At 42.4% G+C, this 23,639-nt stretch overlaps 1 protein-coding gene across 2 annotated transcripts in view; it reads left to right on the top strand.

Moving 5' to 3' along the window:
- Nucleotides 1–23,639, top strand: part of GPC1 (glypican 1) — a 320,362-nt gene that overhangs the window by 145,523 nt on the left and 151,200 nt on the right. For both annotated transcript variants that reach the window (XM_030574931.1, XM_030574932.1), the window contains exon 2: nt 10,948–11,106. In XM_030574931.1, coding sequence (XP_030430791.1) covers nt 10,948–11,106 — 159 coding nt within the window. The remainder of the gene's footprint in view (nt 1–10,947; nt 11,107–23,639) is intronic.

Genomic DNA, 23,639 nt, shown 5'->3' on the forward strand with positions numbered 1-23,639 from the left:
TTTACATTTAATACAGTACTATATTATATTTGCTTTTTGTGTGTTAGTCTCTGCTGCCTGATTGCGTATTTCCGGTTCCAAATGAGGTGTGTGATTGATTGGTTAGTTCATAACTCTCTGAGGTTCTACTGTATGTGGAATGAATCCCACCTTGTTAAAAATTACTAATTGGTACTCAGTGATGCAAATACCAGCATGCCTCCACTATTTCCTGTACAGGGTTATATCCCAATACCAAGATGAGTGTCAACCTCAAAAATAATCAGATAGGCTTGAGCTACGAAGTTTGGATCTGGATCCAGATCTGAACTGTTCTGTTCTGGGTTTTTGGCTCTAACAATAATAAAGGACCATATTCTCCTCTTTGCAGAAAGGATTTCAACTTCCTGAGCCATATTATCTGCTTGGATAACTCCATTTAATGTGAAAGACAAAGGCTGAAATAATTATACACTACTTTTTTGCGTAGTGTCCCTCTGATGCTCCACTTCAGGTGCACGTGTGCTTCTCAAGCTCTTGATCAGAGATTTTCAATTAGCAGTGTCTGTTCAGCCTGTGCATATGCCAGATGCCTCCTTCTGCTGGACACGAAGGCCACATAGGGCTGTGCAGGCAAATTGCCCTCTTTTCCTTCTCAGCCACCACAGTCTGAGCTGGAGCCTTAGCATGTCCACCTTGAGCGTGCCTCGGCTTTTCAATTTTTCTGTAGTTAAGATTAGTTAGTTGTTAGTATAGTTATCTAACTAATTATAATAGTGAGAGGATTGTTTTTTTTTTTCTGCTCTCTTCTCTCCAGGAGACTTGCTTACCTGTCAGGGCATGCTTGGCTTTTCAGGCTTCAAACTTTGCCTCTCCTGCCGAGAGGCTGTACCTATGACTGACAGCCACTCTAAGTGTGCCCTTTGCTTAGGGGAGTCCCACCTGTCCCAGAAGGACAGCTGCTTCCTGGCCCTCAAATCCAGGGCAAGGAAAAAACAGGGAGATTAAACTCAGACTGTTAATGATGGAACAGTCACTTCGGCCAGCTTCTGCATCAGGTCAGGGGACACCTTATACATCGGTCTCCTAACAGATCCAGTGCCCCTTCAGCATTGGCACAGGCTTTCCCTAAGAAAGGGAGGACATTGGAGGCTTTAGAGTAGGCTTCTAAAAAGAGGAGTGCAGACTCTCACCTTGGGGAGCCAGCTCCGAAGAAGTTCAGGTCCCTGACAAGATCTATGGTCTCCGAAGCCTTGACCTTTTGACTCAGTACTATTGAGTCAAAGGACTTCTCCTCTCGTGCCAGTGGGGCCACAGCGTTCTGGAGTTCAAAGAAGAATCGCAGCTTCAGTTGGGCCTCAGTGCCCTCTGAGCAAGGAGGGGGAGCATAGGCACTCAGGACTGGCACTGTTGAGCTCAGCCCAGACACCGGTACCTATGTGCTCAGAACACATGGCATCAAATAAGTAGCTGCGCCAGACACCCTCGGCATATACTTTAGTATGTCCACTATCAATGGTTTCGTCTGCTTTGGTGACCTCAGCTACCACATTGGTACTGATCCTGTACCCAGCACTACAAGAATGTAGGTATACAAAGTATCTCTCAATAATGGATGAACCGGAGTCCCGCTCTTTACATCCATACCCTAAATTCTTAACTAAGGTTCTGCTCCATCTGGGGATAGTGCTTGAAAGTCACCTGAGGTGGAGCACCCATTGGCAGATGACTCTTAGAAGAAGCAGCGGTTAGTCACTTTGTGCACTAACTGTGGTTCTTCCAGGTGTGTCCCCTATGGCTGCTCCAGTACCCACCTCCTTCCCTTCTGCTTCAGACTGTTCCTTGGGGGACATTGGGGTGGAGAAGGAACTGAGGGTGGCTTGCCCACACACCTTTACACTACCTCAATTTTTTGGCATGAGGGGGCATAGGGTTCATGTGCGGACTGAATAGACACTGCTAACCGAAAATCTCTGATCAAGGACTTGGGAAGCGCATGAACATCTGCAGTGCAGCGGCCATAGGGGCAGACATCTGGCGGAACCACCATTACTTTACAGAGTGAGTAATCCCTTCTGCAGTGGAGTTACTCTACTAGAGAATTTGTCCCACTGAGATTCCTCTGCATTGCTCCATGTGGGATTCGGCCTCATAATCCAATGAATCTCCATAGAGCCACCTGAATCCCAAGACACCCAGGGAGGCCCGCATATTTCAGCACAGCTGCACTGGTGGCCTTTATCCCATCTCCCTCTACAGCTGTATATTAACATTAATATCTGATCAGCATTAATTTCTGATCAGATGTCCTATCAGATATTCACAGAGCCTGCAATGGGGCAGGCCACAGACAGATGAGGCTCCCAGCTGCATCAGACCCTCCATACCTTCCAATTTGTAGAGAGCCCCTAGGAGTCAAGCCAGATAAACTGTAAATCCAAACTGACGCTACCACCCACCCCACCTCTCTGAGCTGGTGCTCACCTTCCATGGTGCGCCACCCTGTGCTTCTGAGCTGGCATTCCCCCTTCCTTGACCCTCCACAACCCGTCCCTCAGAACTAGTGGTCCCCTTCCATGCCTGCCTCCAGGCATGCCTTCCTCCCATTTGCTTCTAAGGACAGAGGGGAAAATGTAGTCCAAAGTATTTTGGCAGAACATGAAAGAACTGCTGTGGATATGATGTGAAGCACTTTAGTGACTCCACTGGCATTAAATGTAAACCAATAAATCAGCATTCTGCAATATAAGCAATCAGCAGAGAATTAGCCTAAAGGGTAAATATAAGGTCATCTAACAAAGTAACTGGTTTTGACAGACAAACCTTTAAAGGGCAGGAACAAGACTTACTGTGGTTGGCTAATATCCTGATTTCCTATCCAAATAGCTTTCTGTTGCACTCTGATTTAGCGCTCAGCACTGCTGGACTATGTTTGATAGCAGTGATATTGGGCAGGTCATTTAACCTATCCATGCCTCACTGTAATGGGTATAATGATAACTAGCCACCTTACACATGTGACAAAGTTCCTCCTCTACCTTGGTGGGTCCTGCGCTTATTGGCAGATTTGCTCACCTCAGTGATCTTCACCACAGTCTGGATCAACTCCTCCTGTGTCTGATCAGGAGTTGGGAGGTTTAGGGGGAACCCGGGCCCGCCTTCTACTCCGGGTTCCAGCCCAGGGCCCTGTGGATCACAGCGGTCTATAGTGCCTTCTGTACTAGCTGCATGACAGCTACAACTCCCTGGGCTACTTCCCCATGGCCTCCTCCAAACACCTTATTTATCTTCACCACAGGACCTTCCTCCTGGTGTCTGATAACACTTGTACTACTTAGTTCTCCAGCAGCACACCCTCTCACTCTCAGCTCCTTGCTCCCAGCTCCTCACACGCACTTCCTCTCCTCTGGCTCCCCCCTGCCTGACTGGAGTGAGCTCCTTTTTAAACCCAGGTGCCCTGATTAGCCTGCCTTGATTGGTTGCAGGTGTTCTAATCAGCCTGTCTGCCTTAATTGGTTCTAGCAGGTTCCTGATTACTCTAGTGCAGCCCCTGCTCTGGTCACTCAGGGAACAGAAAACTACTCATCCAGTGACCAGTATATTTGCCCTCTACCAGACTCCTGTACCCCACTGGTCTGGGTCTGTCACAACAGGAAATGGTGTGTGTGAGGGGGAGGGGCTCTCTGACCTGTAGTTTTGTGCTAATCACTGGGGCTGCTGCTATTGGGGTCAGCCAACACTCTTCATCAGCACCCATGTGCTTTTGACAACCTACTGCTGAGGGGTAGGATTTACCTGCAGAGCATGTGCGGACATTCTTTCCTCACTTGCCCCAGAAGCCAGGGACAGCTGGAGGAGATAAGAAAGAGCTGGGGGTGGGGAGCGCCCTCTTTCAGAGACTGTTGGTCGTGGGAGGGACAAGGGTGTATGCATCCCAGTGATCAGAGGGGAACCAGGCCCAGGAGCCTACATGGGGCAGGAGGAAGGCTGGGAGCACAGGCTGTCTCCTTATGGGAGTTCTGAGATAGCAGCAGCAGCAGCAGCAGCGGGAGCTGATGACATGGTACTGCCATGAGAATATATGTGAGCTAGCTGGCTGACATGTGAGGTGCTTTGAGATCCTCAGGTGATAGGCCCTACTGAATATAAGTGCAAGTGTAGAAGCAGTAAGTTGTGGCTCCCTCCCTTCATCAGAGAATTGCTTCTTTGGTGGTGATATCACTTTCAGATGAAAAAGCTCTGAAATGTCCCTCAGACAGAGGGCATGGGACTTTCTTCTGTAGTCCTGCTTCTTTGCAAGGTGTTCGGAATTTTTCTGACATATCCTGTTGTTCTCCTGCCTTGCTTTTCAGCTGCCACAATTACTTTGACACTTGCAAAAGCAGCAGCATACGCTTTGGCTGACAATTTCATTCTCCCATCAGTGCTCGCATCAGACTTTCATTAGCATTAATAGGAATTAGGCATGCAGAAATACATAGAGATACCGGGGGAAGTAAGTGGGATAACTTTGGAATTCTTTGGGAGTTTGGATCAGGCCATTCACTAGCTGACTCTGACTGATAGGCTGAACTTTTGATGCCCCTGAATTATTTTACAGCTACAGTTAGAAAGCTGGCTGAAGGAGAGAGAGATTTGGGATTTCACTTAATTACAGCAAACCTGAAAACTAGAAAGTCCAGCCAAATTTTTAATTGAGTAGGTGTCTCAATGTTTGATTGCCCAGTATAAGAACACCAAGGAGCTGCAGATGCTTAGATTGGGCACCCAAAATCTGATGCATGCAGTCAGTGGCTACTCTTTTGGAAATTTTTGGTCTAGAACAGTGGTTCTCAAACTTTTTTTTTTTTTCACGGACCACTTGAAAATTGCTGAGGGTTTCAACAGACTGCATAATGATCTTTCCAAATATTGTTTGTACCATTATCTAACTATTGTAAAGTGTGTTGGATAAAAGTGCTATATTTAAAAAAAAGTTAACTCTTTTTTGTTCTACAAATAAAAGCACACAACTCATATTTTAGTATCAGTAGTCTTACCTTTCTAATGCAATGGATGTGCCCTCTCTCCCCCTGGCGGCACCCCCCGAGCTGGGGTAGGGAAGGAGGCAGGTCTCTCCCCCACCACAGCAGCCATAGAGCTGAGGCTGGGAAGGAAGACCGTCTCTTCCTGGAAGCCACAGCCCTGGAGCTGCGGAAAGTTGCCTCTTTCTCTGGCCACCACAGCCCTGCATGTCCCAAATTCCCTGCACTCCCTCTTCTTACCCCACTGCCCCCTCCCACCTACCTCCTATTCCCCCCAAGGCCGCAACCTCACCTTACATGTGCATCTTCTCCAGGGTCCAGGTACCTAATTAGTGGAGCCACACCTGCACAGCTCCACTAATTAGGTGGATGGCCCTTCATTCTCTTATGTGCGGCCACCCAGGTGTGCATCTTATAGGGAACTATCCACGGACCACCTGAATGGAGCTTGCGGACCACTGGTGGTCCACAGACCACAATTTGAGAACCTCTGGTCTAGAAGAATAAAATGAGTTTTGGAAGAGACCTAGATATACGGTCTCAAATACTAGGGGAAGAATTACAACAGATTTGTCACAACCTGAAATAAATGAAACTCTGGAGAAATAATTTTGAAATAATTTGCATTTATATACTAAAATACATTCCATCCAAATAACCCAAAGCCCTTTACAAACAATTAATTAAATCTCTCATCTCCTTTGTGAGATATCATTAGTATACAAACAGTACTAGTCAATATTTTCATTAATGACTTGGATAATGGAGTGGAGAGTTTACGGTTGATACCAAGCTGGAGGGGGGAGGAGGAGGGTTGCAAACATTTAGGAGGACATGATTAAAATTCAAAACAACCTTGACATACTGGAGAATTGGTCTGTAATCAGCAAGATAAAATTCAAAAATGACACATGTAAAGCACTACACTTAGGAAGGAAAAATCAGATGTACAACTACAACATGGGGAAAATTGGCTTGACCATAGTACTGCTGAAAAGGATCTGTGGGGGGTTATATGGATCACAAATTGAACATGAGCCAACAATGTGATCTTGTTACCAAAAAGGCTAATCTCGTTCTGGGGTGTATTAACAGGCATGTCATATGTAAGGCATGGGAGGTAATTGTTCCACTCTACTTGGTCCTGGTGAGGCCTCAGCTGGAGTATTGTGTCCCATTTTGGGAGCCATGCTTTAAGAAGAGATGTGGACAAATTGGAGAGAGACCAGAGCAGAGCTGTAAAAATGCTAAAAGGCTTAAAGTGTGAGCTGTGAGGTAAGGTTAGGAAAAATGGGCATGTTTAGTCTTGAGAGAAGAAAACTGAGGAAGGGACTTGATAGTCTTCAAATATGTTAAAGGCTGTTATAAAGAGGTTATAACTCTTTGGGACACACTCTTTGCTGACATTACACACCATGCAGGTATCTTGAAGCCAGCGTGTACTTTGGCAGAGAGTTTGGCCCTTTGGCTTTTCCAAGACTCCACTGGCATAAGAAGAATGAGAATCTGAAAGTTCTTCAGGAACTCCAAGTCTTTTGTAGGACGGTGTGTTGTGCTACCAGTTGAATTATCAGACAAGCTGATTGTGTTGTTTTTTTAAAGTAGAAAATGTAATTCTGAATTTATATCATCTCCTTATTAAAAATGATGAGAGTGAATTTTAACCACTTAAGGAAGCGAGGAGCTAATATCCCTGGGTTGAGCCAAGCACATTGTGGGCAGATACCGGGCAGACTTCTCCACACAGTTCTGCCAAGGCAGCTCACTCCTGACTCAGCACCATCACTGCCCTCCATCACTCCTGAACTTCACTTGCCGACAGTGCTGTAGTGGTTTGGAGATTTGCACAAACAAGAGTTAGGAAGAGATGGCCAGACTCATGAGCTTGGATACTATTGGAATCCAAGCCTCTGAAATTGAAAGGATGGTTCTCTCAGAACCTGATCCAAAGTTTATTGGAGTCATTGGGAGTCTTTCCATTGGGGTTTGGGTTAGGCCCTAAATCAACTGCTAAATTTGCTTCTGTGACGCTGTGCCTCCACTCTGTAAAGTTTTTCTTGGGAGGTAGGAGTAATGTGATGTTAAACAGAATGGTAGCAATGTGCGTCATCTTTATACTAGGAGAAGCTTCTTAACTAAGAGCTCTGTGGGGAAGAAGACTGTACCTCATGGATTTACCCCTTACAGTACTTCTGTACCTGGCTGTTCACTCTAGATATTTGCAGGCAATCTATTGCCAAATGCATATAGAGATATTTATAACACAACTTCAGCAAAGAAGAAAATGACATAATAAAAGCAAATTAGCAAACGAGTGCACTCTGAAATAAATGGAAAGCAAAAATACAATGTGCAGCACACCTATTTTGAGCCCATAAATAAATGACTGTGAACACTGCAAGTATAGGTCAGATTAAAAACCAAAGCACAGCTTTTTACAGGGCTTTAAAACTCTTTCTATATTTTGTTCAATGCATTTAAATTGTGAAGAGGAATGCTGGAAACTTCACTCTCCCACTGAGATAAAATACTGTGGTGTTAAAAAAATAAATATTGTTTTTAAAAGAACTGAATCTGCTTTGGGTTAAAAGTGCTTAAAATAGATTTTTAGGCTTAAACCACAAAAGTTGTGGAAAAATAAGCAATGTTAGCTTTGAGGTTTTTCTTTTCTGTTTTTCTGTGTCTGTCTTCCATACCTTTTCTCTGAAAAGTGTTGTAGAGGCTGTTCGGTGCTCTGTTAGCACAGAAAGGTTTTGGAATGATGCCATTTACTCAAATGTACCCCATGCATTTGACAGGGAAGGGGGAGTGGAGATTTTTGTCTGGTCATGTCATGTTTTAATTGGCGACCCTCAAACTTTTGCTGCTCTTCATTGTGTGTAATGAAACTTTGATGCTGTGCTGGGTTCTGTCTCTCAGTGCTGCTTCCTCCCCAAGGGGAGATGCTGTTCTCCTCTGGACTGGAAAGACTCAAGTTTTGTTCCTTTCTTTTGTTTCAAAATCCATTGCAAAGGAACCTGCTTGACCTGCAACTTTGATGCATGTGCAGTTGTCTCCTCGGTAGAGCCATGAAGCATGCTTGCCACAGTTTCCAGCTTGGCAGTCTCATGTTAGAAAGGGAGCTGTTCTTTTGTACCCACTCCACAGCCTGAAACTTTTTTGTTACGTTGGAAAGAAGAGGTTTGAAATAAATGCCAGGTCATAGGATATTTCCTGGAGTGGCGGGGAGACATTGTTTTATTAGCAGGATTTTAAAGGGTTCCTATTAACTCTTCATCTGTCCCTACAAGCTCTTAAGCTTGTGAATAACTTTACACACAGGAGGAATGAAGCTACTCGTGTGTAAAGTTACTCATGTTATTAAGTGCATGCAGAATCAAGCCTTACTTTTAAAGCAGAAGTTAGATTATCTCAAAATCTGTCCTGACTCAAGGCTGTGCATTGGTAAAAGCAGCATTTGAGTTGGTTTGTTTGGAGACCTTAAATGAAGTCCGACACTCCAAGGCCTCAGCTCCAAACTGACTGCAAGTGAAGGTGAGGTGGAAAGGCCATAATGATGTATTTAATGGATGTATACTCCAGTAGGACAAGTGTAAATAAAACCAAATCCTCTATTACAAGCCATGTGAGTCAGAGGAGTGTATGCCAGTAACTGAAAAATCTGGGCAAGAAACAAGTTTTTAATTTTCCGTGACAGGAAACAAGGGTATGTCTTGGTGAGAAACTATAGCTCATCTTCTCCCCCTGTGCCCCTAAGCAGGGCAATGATCCTTACGCTGGCTTTTTCATACAAATGTAGTTTTATAAATACACGGTGGGATGGGTGAATGGATTGTAAGAGGCTAGTTAATGAAAGAGAGAACTGGGGCAAGAAAAGTGTTAAACAAGAAAGACGGTTGAAACTTTATTTGGCAGGGATGTCATGTTACACAGTGTTTGTGTGTAGTTCTTCTGAAATGGGATCTTTCTGCTTCTGCTTGTTTGCCTATCTGGGCCAGTTGGTTTCTGTTGTGCCTTTTTCCTTGGGGGAAGCCAAGAGATAGGACCATTTTGGAGTCAGGAGACCTTGTAGGAAATGTTGCCTTCCCTAAGATGGGAAGGCAGGACCAAGTGGAGGCCAGGGGTGGAAATTCAGGTGCTGAAGTTTAATTTAATTTAGTGCTATCTAGTCTTATGCAATACGGTAATTCAGAAGCGGAGGTGAAGGGCCTCTGAAAGAACCAGGACTCAAGATAATAACTGCAGTCACATTTGGGCAACATGGTGTGGCTGCAGGTTAGCAAGGCAGAAGTTCAGATAGAACCTTGCTGGAGTTATCCTAGTCCTGCTAAACCTAATGAAAAGATTCCCATTGATTCCAGTTATATGGACTCGCTGCGCGAGTGCGCAGTGTGTTGTCTGTCTGCTACAGGCAAAATCTGGCCCTCCCACCTTGCAGAAATGGCAGCAGAGCCAGTGTGGTTCTGCTGTGTGTGGCAGGGTACATGGAGCCTATGCAGGCTTACACCAACAAATATTGGATGACGTCTATCATCAAAACAAGCATCAGGAGCAAAAATGTTTTCTGTAGTAACACAAATTAACAGGGTAAGACGCATTCTCTGCCCTGAAGAACTTATAGCCTGTAAGCATTATACATGAGGAGCCTCGTTGATTTTAATGGGACGTTGTCCATTTGGGGGGCTTGCAGGAGCAGGCTCTAACATAGACTAGGGGAACACAAGATAAGACATGGTTTTAAGTATGTTTCAGCTCAGCTATGGCAGCAATCCTCTAAAATTGCCAGCGAAATTGTTGGCAATCACAATCAAATTACATTAAACATGTTGACTTCAGTGTAACTGGATTATCTCAGTGCACGGTTAAAACAAGATTTTTGAAAAAATGTCTGATTTACATTCAATTGCACTTTGGCTGGGAGCCGGGGGAAATCCAAGTAGTGTTTGCAGGTGGATGGCCCTTTCTCAAGAATCCTAAAAAAGCAGGTAATTGTTAAATGATGCTGCCAACTGTGCCTATGCAAATGTTTATTTTGCCCGAACAGAGAGGTTGCAGGAGGCACTGGAGGGACATGACTTGTAGAATTTTGTTGAATGTATCAAATTTTAAAAAATAATTCTCTCATATTTCATATCTTCTTGTCATTGCTGCTAATTATCAAAAAGGCTTGTGTTTAAAACAGGCTTTTCACCCACAGAGTTCATCTTCTCTCCCTCTCTGGAAGTGATGGTGTCAAATTTGGGACAGCAGAGTTTTTGCCTATTGATACACTTTGTCAAGCATAAGCCGGGTCTAGCAGAACAAAGTTGGCATGTGAGCAAGGACCATATTGAGCAAGAACATGCCATATTGGCGTGTTTCTGCTCGCCCTGTCAGCTTCAGCAAATTATAAAGTTTCATTTAAAAAAAGAGTAAAGAAGGAGATTGGCACCTAAATGCCACTGACTTTCAAACACCCCCTGTTTAGTCATGGTTGTGGAAACTTGCTCCAGAATGGGAAGTGTCTGACTGTTCTGGCTATGAGTCTCAAACAATTGCTCTAAGAAAAGTGTCAGCTGTTGCCATTTGTGTCAGGGTGTTACCTCTGATGTCTAATGACAACAATTTCAGTATCATTTAATCAGAGACATCCATGTCTTCTGGGGTTCTGGGTAGAGATTGAGACTCTGGGCAGAGTTTGAATAGAATGCAATATTTCGCTCCCTTCCCCACACACCCTGGTTATGAATGAGGAAATTCCCGTTCAAACACAGAGCATCTGCAATAGCAAAATGAAGTAACTTACATTACTGGCTAAATAGGTTGACCTAATTCTGCCCTCTGTTACATAATTAATGAGGGTAGAATTGGATTTGCTATGCGTAGTTTGGAAACTTTGATACTAAGGTCATCTTGGATGAAATCTCTTTTTCAGACCCTTTTTTATTGTTTTTTCTCACTTTAGGGGAACACCTGAGAATCTGCCCGCAGGGCTACACCTGCTGCACCAGCGAAATGGAGGAGAATTTTGCAAAAAAAAGCCAAAATGAATTTGAAGACATGATGACAGAAGCCAGCCGCTCTGCACAGGTGACCCTAACATCTCAGTACAAAAACTTTGATGGTAAGTAAAGAACATACAGCTTACTCAAGTTTTGCTAGTTGCTCTTTAACTGTTGGACTCAGGGTTTTTATTTTTTTATTTTTTTGCTGCCATCTGGCTCTACCTTTGTGTATTGTGTTCTGTAGCTGTTATGGTATCATTGCTTTCAATATGAGTTATAGTACATGTTGCATTTTCACTAGAGAATTACTTAGAAAAATTTGTTTTTATTAAGGACCTTTCAGGAGTCTTACATCCGTATGTAGCTAAGACCTGTATACATAGGCACAGAAGTGGCTTTTACAGACAACCATAACAACACTGAGTATTAACACAACAGCATAACATATTAGGTAATTACAAGAAACTTGGCAATATTCCTTGATCTGTAGCTGAAAAATCACGATGCTGGGGAAGACTCTGATGTCTGTAGTTAGTTTTCTGAATGAAAAAATAGGTTAGCAAGTGTCATTTGCCTTTAGATGCTCATGGCAGAAATTAAATGTAGCACTCACCCGTACAGTGCTGTGGAGAAGTATGGTGTGAGGGATACAGCATCACTTTCAAGGTACTAAGCAAAGAATATGGCTGGCTGGCTGCTTCTGTTGCCAGTGGAATCAGTTTTGCAGCACAAGCCGCAAGCTGTTGGCTTTGAGGTCTTAAGGCCAGTGGAAATAAGTGGTTTATTGGCAAAATAGAGCTGACCTATGATTCTGGAACCATATCTATTATCAGCAATACCTATTTTGTAAAAGGCCAGGCATTTAAGAATCACAGTCCTCTTACCTTTATCAACGATTGTCATATGGAGGTATAGGTAAAAGAACAGTGTGTGGAAGGGAGGTAATAGTGGATAGCAGGGTAAAATTGGGGATTTCAGGAAACACACATACAGAAATTAGCCTGACCTTCAGAAGCAGATAGCTAAGATTAAGGTCTTTTTCACTGAATAGGAAAAAACCAAGGCAATGCGTCGCTGCACGGTACATTGCAGCTGCGTAGTTGAAGCTGACCATAGCAAAGGCTTTACTTTGAAGCTTTGGATTAATTTGTAATTTTGCCCTGAGAAAAGATTAAGGCCAGGATTTTCAAAAGTGGCTAGTGATTTTGTTTGCCCAGTTTGACACTTGTAAAAGGGCCTGATTTTCAGAAAGGATTGAGCACACTTGCTGCCCTCTGAAAATCAGGCCCTGTTATAGTGCCTTAAGTTGGGCGCCCAGATATTGTAATACTCAGTAGCACTTTTGAAAATCATGGCCCATATACTTACTCTTACCCTCACATCCAGGGCATGTGACTGAACACAGTTCCACATCCTAGAGGTAACTGAGATAGAATTTGGCTCAAAATATTGAGGACTGCACTAACAAACAGATTGCCCAGCAGGCAAACACTTTAATAAACCTAATTTTGTTTTATTGTTGGCTTTAAAAAAACAAAACCACGGTCCTTCTTTTTCTAAATTTCTGATTGCAGCTACCCAGATGTTCTTTGATTGTTTTCCAGTGTTTGAGAAAAGTATTCCTTTTATCTCTCTAAGACATACATCTAACATTTTTCTTGGGCCCAAAGCAGTAGCTGTGTTGAGAAAAACAAAGCATTACTTTATCAAACCATAATGTACAAATCATTCCTCTTTTGTGTCAGGCATAACCTCAGTTGAGCCCTCAGGGCCAGGAAGATGTTTCCTGCTCCTATTACATCTTTTTTAGTTTGCTTAACTATTGCTGCAATCAATATTGGGCTTATGATTTATGCGAGACATGTGATGCAAAAGCAAATTTATCTTTCAGGTTTGAATTTGCCTAGGAGCAAAATTTGACTTTACAACTCCACTGGAAATTTCAGATCGAAGGAGTTCAAGTTGCAGTGGGATTGTGGGGGAGACCAGTTGCAGAAATGATGTAGAAACAAATGCATCTTCAACCACTGGGATTGCCAACTGGTTTACAGTTAACAAAATGTTTTGCACACAAGGAGTAATGTTATTAAACAGCCTCAAATATAGGAGTTCCTCTTGCTTCAGACTGGAAGTTTATGCTTAGGCCCTACCAGATTCACAGCCATGAAAAATACATCACGGACCGTGAAATCTGGTCTTCCCCCATGAAATCTGGTCTTTTGTGTTTGTTTTTACCCTGTACTACTATATAGATTTCACCAGAGAGACCAATGTTTCTTAAACTGGGGGTCCTGACCCAAAAGGGAGTTGGAGGGGGGTATGATGTTGCACTCTGTATGATTTTATGCAAGTATGCTGATGAGTGTGAATATAATGTAACTAAAATATGCTTCATGGAAAAGGTCTCTTGTAAGGTATCATTACAAAGCTTATAATCTACAGAGTGTGGTCATCCTATTTGTATAAATGTATCACTCTTGTATCTGAAACTAGAAATATGAAATATAACTCTGAGGGCCTATTGTAATTATGCAAGGTGTGGGCCATTAATGTTGGTTTGGAATCTTGGTGACTCCCGTTAACCAGGACAATTGACTGCAGATGGCTCTGTTTTACCTATAAGCCTTCTTGTATACGTGTGGGATGGCAAGTGAGTAATGAAGTTTTACAGTGACCTGTGATCATGTCACCTGAACTGGAATCCATCTTTAACCTAGTGCTTTTTCATTGGAGGGGGAAGGGAATCCGGGGCGGGGGATGGGAACCCAGAGGGACAAAGGATTCCTGCCTTATGCAAAAGATATATAAGTGGGTGGAACAGGGAAAAGGGGGAAGCCATCATGAGAATTCCCCGAGCTACCACCTGAGCTGGAACAAGGGCTGTACCAGGGAAAAGGATTGTGCCCAGACTAGGAAGTCGTCCATGTCTGTGCAAAAAGCTTATTGAAACGCCTTTGAGGGTGAGATTTTATCTGTATTCAGTTTTATTACTGTATTAGACTTAGATTTGCGTGTTTTATATTATTTTACTAGGTAATTCACTTTGTTCTGTTACTACTTGAAACCATTTAAATCCTACTTTCTGTATTTAATAAAATCACTTGTTACTTATTAATTAACCCACAGTATGTATTAATACCTGGGGGAGCAAACAGCTGTGCACACTTCTCTATCAGTGTTTTAGAGGACGAACCATGTATGAGTTTACCCTGTATAGGCTTCATACAGGGTAAAATGGATTTATTTGGGGTTTGGACCCCATTGGGAGTTGGGCATCTGAGTGTTAAGACAGGAAGCCTTTTGTAAGTTGCTTTCAGTTAAGTCTGCAGCTTTGGGGCACGTGGTTTAGACCCTGGGTCTGTGTTGGAGCAGACGGAGTGTCTGGCTCAACAAGACAGGGTGCTGGAGTCTCAAGCTGGCAGGGAAAGCAGAGGCAGAAGTAGTTTGGGCACATCAGCTGGCAGTTTCCCAAGGGGGTTTCTGTGATCCAACCCATCACAGGGGGTTGCAAGGTTATTTTAGGGAGGACATGGTATTGCTACTCAGACTTCTGCGCTGCCTTCAGAACTGGGCAACCAGAGACCGGTGGCCATTGGCCAGGCGCCCGACTCTGAAGATAGTTCCCCACCAGCAGCACCAGAGAAATAAGGGTGGCAATATCATATCATGCCACCCTTACGTCTGTGCTGCTGCCTTCAGAGCTGGGCAGCTGGAGCGTGGCGGCTGCTGACTGAGGGCCCAGCTCTGCAGACAGCAGCGCAGAAGTAAAGGTGGCAATACCACACCGTGCCATCCTTACTTCTGTGCTGCTTCTGCTGGCGGCTCTGCCTTTAGAACTCAGCTCCCAGGAGCAGCCACTGCTCTCCAGCTGCCCAGCTTTGAAGGCAGCGCCTCTGCCAGCAGCACTGCAGAAGTAAGGGTAGCAGTAACACAATCCCCCATACAATAACCTTGCAACTCCTTTTCAGGTCAGGATCCCTAAAATTACAACACTCTGAAATTTCACATCTAAATAGCTGAAATCATGAAATTTACTGTTTTAAAAATCCTATGACACTGAAATTGACCAAAATGGACTGTGAATTTGGTAGGGCCCTACTTATGCTCCTTCCGGTGCTGGACACAGGTGTAAATATCCTTGGGTTTTGTACTGTATCAGCAGCTTCCAATACTATTAACTACTAGGTTTTGTAGAATTACCTGTTAAGCAGTGGAAAGGCCCTTCATTGGCTTTGTCCCTTCCTTTGGGAGAGATCCCAAAGTATGGTAATACGTGCTTTTCCCTCTCCCCCAGGTCACTTATGTATGGAGTTCTGTAACATTTCATCTTTTCATCCCTCTTGTTTGATGTGTATCTTTGGCCTGTAGGGGAGAGAGAGTGCTGTGTTCTGGCTTGCAGGGTTATTGGTATGTGGATAACCCTGAGCACCTCATCTCCTTTTTGTTACAGGAGGGAAGTATTTGAGGGAATGGGACAGAATAGTGAGTGTAAATTCCCTTGGAATGGGGTGCATAACCTTTGCTAATATTATTTACAGCCTGGAAGTCATGTTATTCACAGATTCTCTGGTGGCAGGATGGCAGGTTGGTAGCCCACAGGCTACCACTTTCCCTTTCTGTTGCAGATTGCCTCACAGCAAATCATGTCTTTATAATCTCAGTGGTGATCACTGCAATAACATTTAGTTGTAAAGGACCCAGAAACTTCATCTAGAAAATGCCCACCTCATCAGTGTAGAGGACAGTAATAGTGTTCCAGACGCTGCTTTGGGAGCAATTCAGCTTGTTGGTTTTGTCTGTAAAGCCCCAAATGGTCTGGCAGCTTGTTATCTGAAAAATTACCTCTGCCCAATTGCAGGAATTACGATCCGCTGTGTCACTCTCAGGGTCTGCTCCTGGGGCAAACTCTGAAGGTGTTTATAGGGCAACAATCAAAATAGTATGTAGGCATGAATTTTGGATTTTAAAAAACATAACTATGGAATTGAACTCTGTTCTTGCCATCCTAAGATTTGATTGTCCTCTGCATATTATTTATTATCTGAAGTCTAGAATCCCAGGGCTGTTTAACTTGATATGGAATGGAGCAATGGGCTATAGAGATGTATAGGGGCCTACAGAGGATATGTTTATAAGGAAGGTTAGTTATGGCTCAGCTAGCTTTTTCTTGTGCTCATTTACCTGCAAATCTTGCCCTGTTTCTGTATTTCAGATTGTTTAAAGAAATTTGAAGATAACGGGGACTGTATTATATGGAGATATACCTATCTCACAGAGGTGGAAGGGACCCTGAAAGGTCACCGAGTCCATCCCCCTGCCTTCACTAGCAGGACCAAGTACTGATTTTGTCCCAGATGGCCCCCTCAAGGATTGAGCTCACAACCCTGAGTTTAGCAGGCTTATGCTCAAACCATTGAGCTATCCCTCCCACCTGTCTGTTGGGGGAAGAGGGTTGTGGAGGACATAGATTTTAATCTGAGATTTGCCCTGCTTTAAAATTGATGTAGTCTGAAGGGGGTGAGGGTAAAGTGTTGATACCAACACAGGAAAAAAAAATCCCCCTACACGGACAAAAAACTGCAAAAAAAAGTGTGGCGCTCCTTCTGCTGGTTGGAAAGCAGTAGCTAGCCAACAAACTGAGTCATGCCAACAGCAGTCAATAGCCATTGTATTTGTAAAAGCCTCTTTTGGCAAAATTCACTGTTCTTTGTTGTTTCTCTATCACAAATGTGTGTGCCTGTGTGCACACATGGAGTATTTTTAAGAGGTTGAGAAATCGCTTACATTTTCAAGGTTTCAGATAAAACTTAAAGTTGTTTGTTTTTCAAATCAATTATTGATTACAGCCAATGCCTGGTAAATCTCTGATCCACCTGAAGAAGGCAAATGAAAAGATCTGATAGCATTATACTACATATTGGTGGTTACATCTTATCTAGAAAAGCAGCAAAGAATCCTGTGGCACCTTATAGACTAACAGACATTTTGGAGCATGAGCTTTCGTGGGTGAATACCCACTTCGTCAGATGCAGACTAACACGGCTGCTCCTCTGATCTTATCTAGAATACATCTCAACTCATTTATACTTCCCATTTCTTTTATATAGCTGATGCTAGCTACTGTAGTTCTGTACCTGTCTGTAGGATAGCCACTCCACTCCTTCATCTAAGAAGCTTTCCCTGGGACTCGCATGGCATGTAATTATATTCTAAACACTGCTGGCATAGATGTATAAAAACAATGAATAAGAGCACGTGTTAATGGGCAGTGACAGTGAGGGGCTACAAACTGAAAGGAACAAAGCTGTTTTTATGGTATTAATCAAAGCTTAATTGTTACAACCCTAATCTATCTCCCTCTCTCCCTTTTTTTAAAATCACTTTTAAATAAGAGTGAAAAATTGTGCCAGACTTTTTCCCCCAAACACTTTGGTGCAGTTAGCAGCACTGCTTGTGTGGCTGTTGACCTTTAGCTATGAGCTAGGAAGTCTCTTTTTTATAATTATTTAGACCTTTTAAGTGAATATCAAAAAGTGAAATTGAAAATCCGCATTTCCTACCACATAGCTGACAAAGTCCTGTATTTTTAAGATGCACCAATCACAGTTTATTTAAAATAAAATTATATATTTTAGTAGATTACCTACTAGAATATTTGAGATCTTCAACAAGCTTACATAACTTCAAATATGAGTAGCTGGGGAATAAGTATGTTGTGACACAAAACAATGTACCTAATTAAGAACATGACTTTGGAGTTCCTTTTAGATGATTACATATTTCTTTTAAAATAAATCATTCTTTGAACTTGTAAAGGTGTGGGGAGTGTTGGAAGTTGTCATGAAACAATGGTTAACCGTTTAGGGGATTCCTAAAATACTGAGTTTTCTGCTCTTCTGACTTATTTTAAGTTCAACCAAATGTTTCTTTGTAAAAGGAATTCACTTATTTTAGGATACAGTACAAAGGTGGAGTTAGGAGAGTAGCTTAAAGACTGTAAGTACATAAGTGAATTTTATCAAATCAACTTCTGATTTGCTGGAGAAAGGTCTGCTTGTGTGAGCATCTGTTGTAACAAAACAGATGGAAAGAAAGCTGTCCAGCCTATTTTCCACCCCCCATTAAAAGTTGGGCTCAAAATCCTGTCCAGGATCTGATTTTGCAAATATTTCCTATCATTATAACAGGTGGAATGAAAAATTCCAGTTCTAAACACTGATTAACTTAGAGGCGTTTGAATTTTGTGACATGAGCCCATCTTCAAGTTTAAGATACATACACACACAAAGCTTCACTGCGAAATAATCAGAATCATTACGCATGGAATATGCACTTGCTGTGGGACTATGCCTTGAACTCGTGCTCATTTGGAGACTGCAGCTGATGCTTACTTAGTAGCCAGTGTCTCTCTGGGAGCACATGACACTAGTGCTCTGGAATCTGCACTAGCTGCCTATTGGTGCACAGTTGGGACTTTAGTCTGTTGCTTTTGACCTACAAATCCCTAACTGGCCTAGGAGTCCTCTATTTGATATCTCCAAATTTCATGTTGCTGCAGCTGAGATTTCTGTGAACTCTCAAGCTTGAACCTGGAGCTATAAGATAGAGGACTGTTCTTGATTCTGGAACTTGCTTCCCCGTTGGTTGAAACCAGCTGGAGTTTGCTGAACTTCTTAACATGCTTTGGAAGCCATTTATTTGATTGGGTTCTGGAGATGGGCTTTTGGGTGGTTGTGCTGTTTTTGTGACTGAATGCTTCCTTATTGTTGGGACGTGCAGAGCTTAGGGTATAGACATATTTTTCTACATACATTGAAAGAATAAATAAATATAACTTTGCCTCAATCAGTGAAACGTCTTAAGATTCCTAGAATTGCTGAGGAAGACAGAATTACAACACCAAGAAAACCTTGATGTGTGAAACGTTTAAGATTATTTATGGAAAAGTCTATTTTGTTTGGGGTTTTTGTTTTTCTTGGCTGAGATGTGAAAATACAAGCCTTTATGAGCAGGAAAAAACTCCAAGAGCTAACAAATTAGCTAAATGTGCTTTTAACCTTCACCCTCCATTGTTGTAACAGTTAACTACAGTATATTTGGTAAATGCTCACTCGTTTAAAAACACGTGCCAAATTTTGCCCTCAGTTACACATAGAGCAAGGAGACATTTTTCAGTCAAAACTCTTTTTATAAAAAAAAAATGTAGAGTCAGGTTAACTAACACATTTTGTGAATTTGTATAGATTTTGGCAGATTTGTTTCAGCTGTGAAAGTTTTCAATGAAATATTTTTACTTTTTTATTCGAAACTACTTTTCCTTTTGAAATCACCTTTAACTGTATTTTTCTAAAATCTTTTGGGGAAAAAATAGTTTTGGGGTTCGATTGACAGAGCCAAATTCTGCCCTCAGTCAGCTAAGCAGTTCCAGTACTACTGAGAGCAGGATGTGGGCTAGTGCATGAGTATGCTTTTGAAAGGGAGCATCAAATGCAATTCCCTGGATTCATCATCATTTTCTGCACTGAGGCAGCTTGTGCAAAACACCTTTGAACCTGACAAGGAAAGGGAGTTGTCCTGAAGAGGTAGCAAAACTGGGTCATATGGAAAAAGAAACAACAAAACACACAACAGAAGACCCTCTTTCTTTTTTTATTCCTCTGAGAAGTGAGGTGAAAGGAGCTCATCGGTGGCTTTGCTATTTGTTTCTGATAAAGAACCACCTTAAGAAAACACAAACAACTGGGAATGATTTATGATGGTCCTGCTGCTGCTTTCTGCAGATTTGTTTCATGTACAGTATTGAGCATCTCTCGGTATTTATGATTTTAGTGGAATGGGGTGGGGTATCTCTCAAAAGTGCATTCCAGAACATGGAGAGATTACTCCTCACAGGTAGCTGCCTCGGGGAAGCGAATGCGTATATTCACCTATAACAGTTTTACCACCTGGAGTTTTCTTTCTCCTTACAGCTTGTTGTCTTCACATTGAAGCTGCAAACATCCATGCTGCAGGGTATGTTTTAGTGTGCATGCAGCAGTTTACTTTAAAGAATGACACAAGCACAATATTCTTTCCTATAAGAAAAAAGGGGCATGGGGGACGGAAGTCCTGACTGGATGAGAAAGCACGCTGCTTTTGGGTGCCTTGTACAAGGACTAACAGACCCAAAAGAGACGGTATTATGAACTGCTTGTTCATGCGTATGATGCATAGATTTATGTAGGAAAGGTAAAGCTTACATCTCAGTTACAGCATACGCAATAAAACAGATGTTACCGTATTTTGTCCACTTCCCTCCTCCCCCCCCAAAAAAACCCTTCTCTTCTAAGTGCTTAAATAACAGTGAAATGCACATCTGTTTTGGGACATGAAAGAAATCACCTGCTTCTCTGAGAGATTGGATGGTACAGAATAATTTCCCAAGAAGTTAATGGTGTCCTGACAGTCATTTTAGAAGACAGTGTTGATGAGTTTTATTTTTAATGTGTAAGAGCCTAATGCATGAGTCTTCCTGAAAACCTCCAATTTCACAGAATATACAGTAAATCAGCCTAGCTTTTATAATAAATGCTGGATGTCACTATCAGTGATGGAAGAACCATTATGCTGAGTGCAGTTGTGTTCACTGCCGGATTGAGATCAAAACAATGAAATGAGAGAGACTAATAGATGAAATTTTTCTATATGGCTTTTCAGAGGAGCCTATTATATGAACCAACATACAATGAGCCAGTTAAACTTAACTAATTTTCAGTTGGAACAGCTCCCATCCTTCAGCCTTCGTAAGCTGTTTTTCTCAGAAAAGTAAAGTAGAATTTCTTCGGGCAGCTCTGTTGCAATGACATTTATGCTGTATGAGCCAAATCCTGAGAAGGTCTGTGCACCTACAATTCAGTGTTTCTCTGGATTCATCCTTCTGTTTCTAATCAGTTGAAGATCAAATTTAGCTGTCTTCCCAGTTCCAAAAACTGGGCATGTGAGGTGATGTGCCACCTGAGTTCCTGGCACATGTAGTAAAGTTGAAACTATGATACCAGAAAATATGGCAAGTTTCTGCATAGCAGGCTACATTTGCTTTTTTTAGGCTGTTTCTTCATGTATTTTGTCTCATTCAGGGTGATATAGATTCTTCTGCCTGCAAAAATTTATGCTTATTACAAGCAGTTTTTATATTATTATTATTTTATTATTATTATTATAGAAGCAAGCAGGTGCCTGGACCAAGATCAGGGCTCCATTGTACATACAGATACTGAGAGACAGTCCCTGGTGTGGGGCTGTTTCACTGCTGTGTAGACTTCCAGGCTCGGGCTAGAGCCCAGGCTCTAGGACCCTGCAGGGTGGGAGGATCCCAGGGCTCCAGCTTGAGCCTGGAAATCTACAAAGCAATGAAACAGCCCAAGCCCTGTGAACCCAAGTAAGCTGGCACAGGCCAACTGTGGGTTTTTCTTTACTGTGTAACATCCCGTAAATGGACAAGCCAGACTAGGGGCAGAAAGGGAAACAGATGTGAAGTGACTTGTTTGATGTTGCACACTAAGTTAATGACGGAGCTGGGAACAGAACCCACGCTCCCTGGCTACCAGTCTGATGCCCTCTCTATTATACCACATCTCTTTCTTTTCTAAAACTTGCAGTGATCCTGCTTATTGAGGTATGCCCCTTTAAGGGTGCAGGATGTATATCACCATCCCATTCCTTGCTGGCTTTGCTAATTCAGACTTATATTACAGAGAGGAAGAAACAGTCCCAGTCTCTAAGATGGGGATATATACCATTTGTGATGACCCTGTGGTAACCCTTTTGTGTAAGGCCTTCCGAACAGGAGAACTGATGAAGTCTGCAAACCTGTTACACAAACTAAAGGTAGAGTACAGCAGAGACTTCCCTTACAAGAGGTGGCTATGGCCATGTCTTGTGGCCAGATTTTCTGACATGCAAAGTAACACAAACCCCAGCAAAGTCAATCGGTGCTTCAGGTGCTCTGCACCTTTGAAGAGGTTGAGGTGCTCGCACCAAAAGTTAGGTAATGCTTTATCAGTTTTTTGGTAGAAAGAGGCCTTTACGTTCACCACAATCTAACATGGGAAACACGGAATAAGAAGTAGGAGGAGGGAATTAAAGCATCTGTAAGCAACTAACATGGTTTCCTGGCTTAAAAAAAACACAGCTAGTGCAATATATTTTGTCCTGGGTCTTTCCTGGAACTGGACTGCTGCTGTCCTGGACTATTTGAGTGCCTAATTTTGGATCTGTTTCTTGTATTTGCTGAAAATGATCCATTACAATAACAAATGTCATTTATCTGACAGCTCATGACTATTTAAAAAAGTGGTCACTGGTAAAATACATCTTTGGTAAAGCTATGGGTTAGCCAAGACAGCACTGGTACAGCGTTTGTTCCACTGTCTAGAGAATGGAGAATAGGACTGTCCACATAGGCCTCGATTCAACAAAGCATTTAAGCATGTGCTTCTGATTAAACCCGTGCTTACATGCTTTGCTGAAGTGGAGCCATAGAAAAGATCACAAAAATATTTTGGGGGTATCTAAAAAATAAAATGTAACTCAGAATTCAGCACTAGGGCCTAATTCAACTACATGAGTTTTATTTCAGAGGCTACAAACCTTACACAGCAGTAAAGACTTCTGGCTTGTAATCTGATAGACTTCATGATCCGCCCTTAAGGGATGGAGGGCTCTATATTGCTCAACAGTGACCCTTGCTAATTAACAAAAAGTAGCAAGAATATCAGAACATAGTATCACCTAGACCTTGACCAGAAGGATGGTGCCTTTGTATGTGGAGGGACTGAAGCACTGTTAGGAATATGGAAGATCCCACTCTTCACTAGTGGAAAGAAATAAGGATTTATTTTTCCTCTGAAACTATTTTAATGGTTTTTGAAGCTTTAGTTTAACGTGCATTATTTTGCTTTGCTTTTCCACTTTTCCAAACCTAATACATGCATTTCAGAATTGATTACTTCCCCTGCTGCTTAAAACAACAGTAGACAAAATCTCCTTCAATGGCTCAGGGTATGATTGCTGCTAAAGGATAGTCTTTAAGGAGATTGGACAAAAGAGGGGAAATGATCATAGAGCGAGCAATGAAAATTGTTTTGGCTAAGAATTAAGACCGTGGTGTTTTAAGGTGCCTAAGGAGTTAGGTGCTCAACTTGCATTGAAATTCATAGGGTTTGGGCACTTAACTTCCTGAGGCTCAATTGAAGATTGCAGCTGAAAATAGTGCATACCTTAAACTTTATTATAGGGGTCTGGTAGGAGGAGAGTGAACCATTAGTTTGGCTTTAGAAGAACACTGAAATCCAAGGATATGTGATGAGTTAAGTTATGGTCTGGAGCTCTTTAAAATATAAGTGAAGATCTACCATTTTAAGGAGAACCCTGAAACAATATGAAAACAAACTCGTTGTGACTATTTTGGGCCTTTAACCTTTTGTTTTGATTTCCATTAGTGTCTTGCAAGTAATACATCACTAAGCAACTCGCTAATGTGTTCTCTGCTCAACTGTATTCCAAGCTGTATATCGGTAACCAAAAAAAGCTGGACAGCTGCAAACCATGGGTCATATCACCCATTAATCAAGGTGCCGGGAAATAATGTTTGTTACGGTGTAACATTAATATC

Source organism: Gopherus evgoodei, chromosome 9 (genome assembly GCF_007399415.2).
Source record: "Gopherus evgoodei ecotype Sinaloan lineage chromosome 9, rGopEvg1_v1.p, whole genome shotgun sequence".
Classification (NCBI taxonomy): Eukaryota; Metazoa; Chordata; order Testudines; family Testudinidae; genus Gopherus; species Gopherus evgoodei.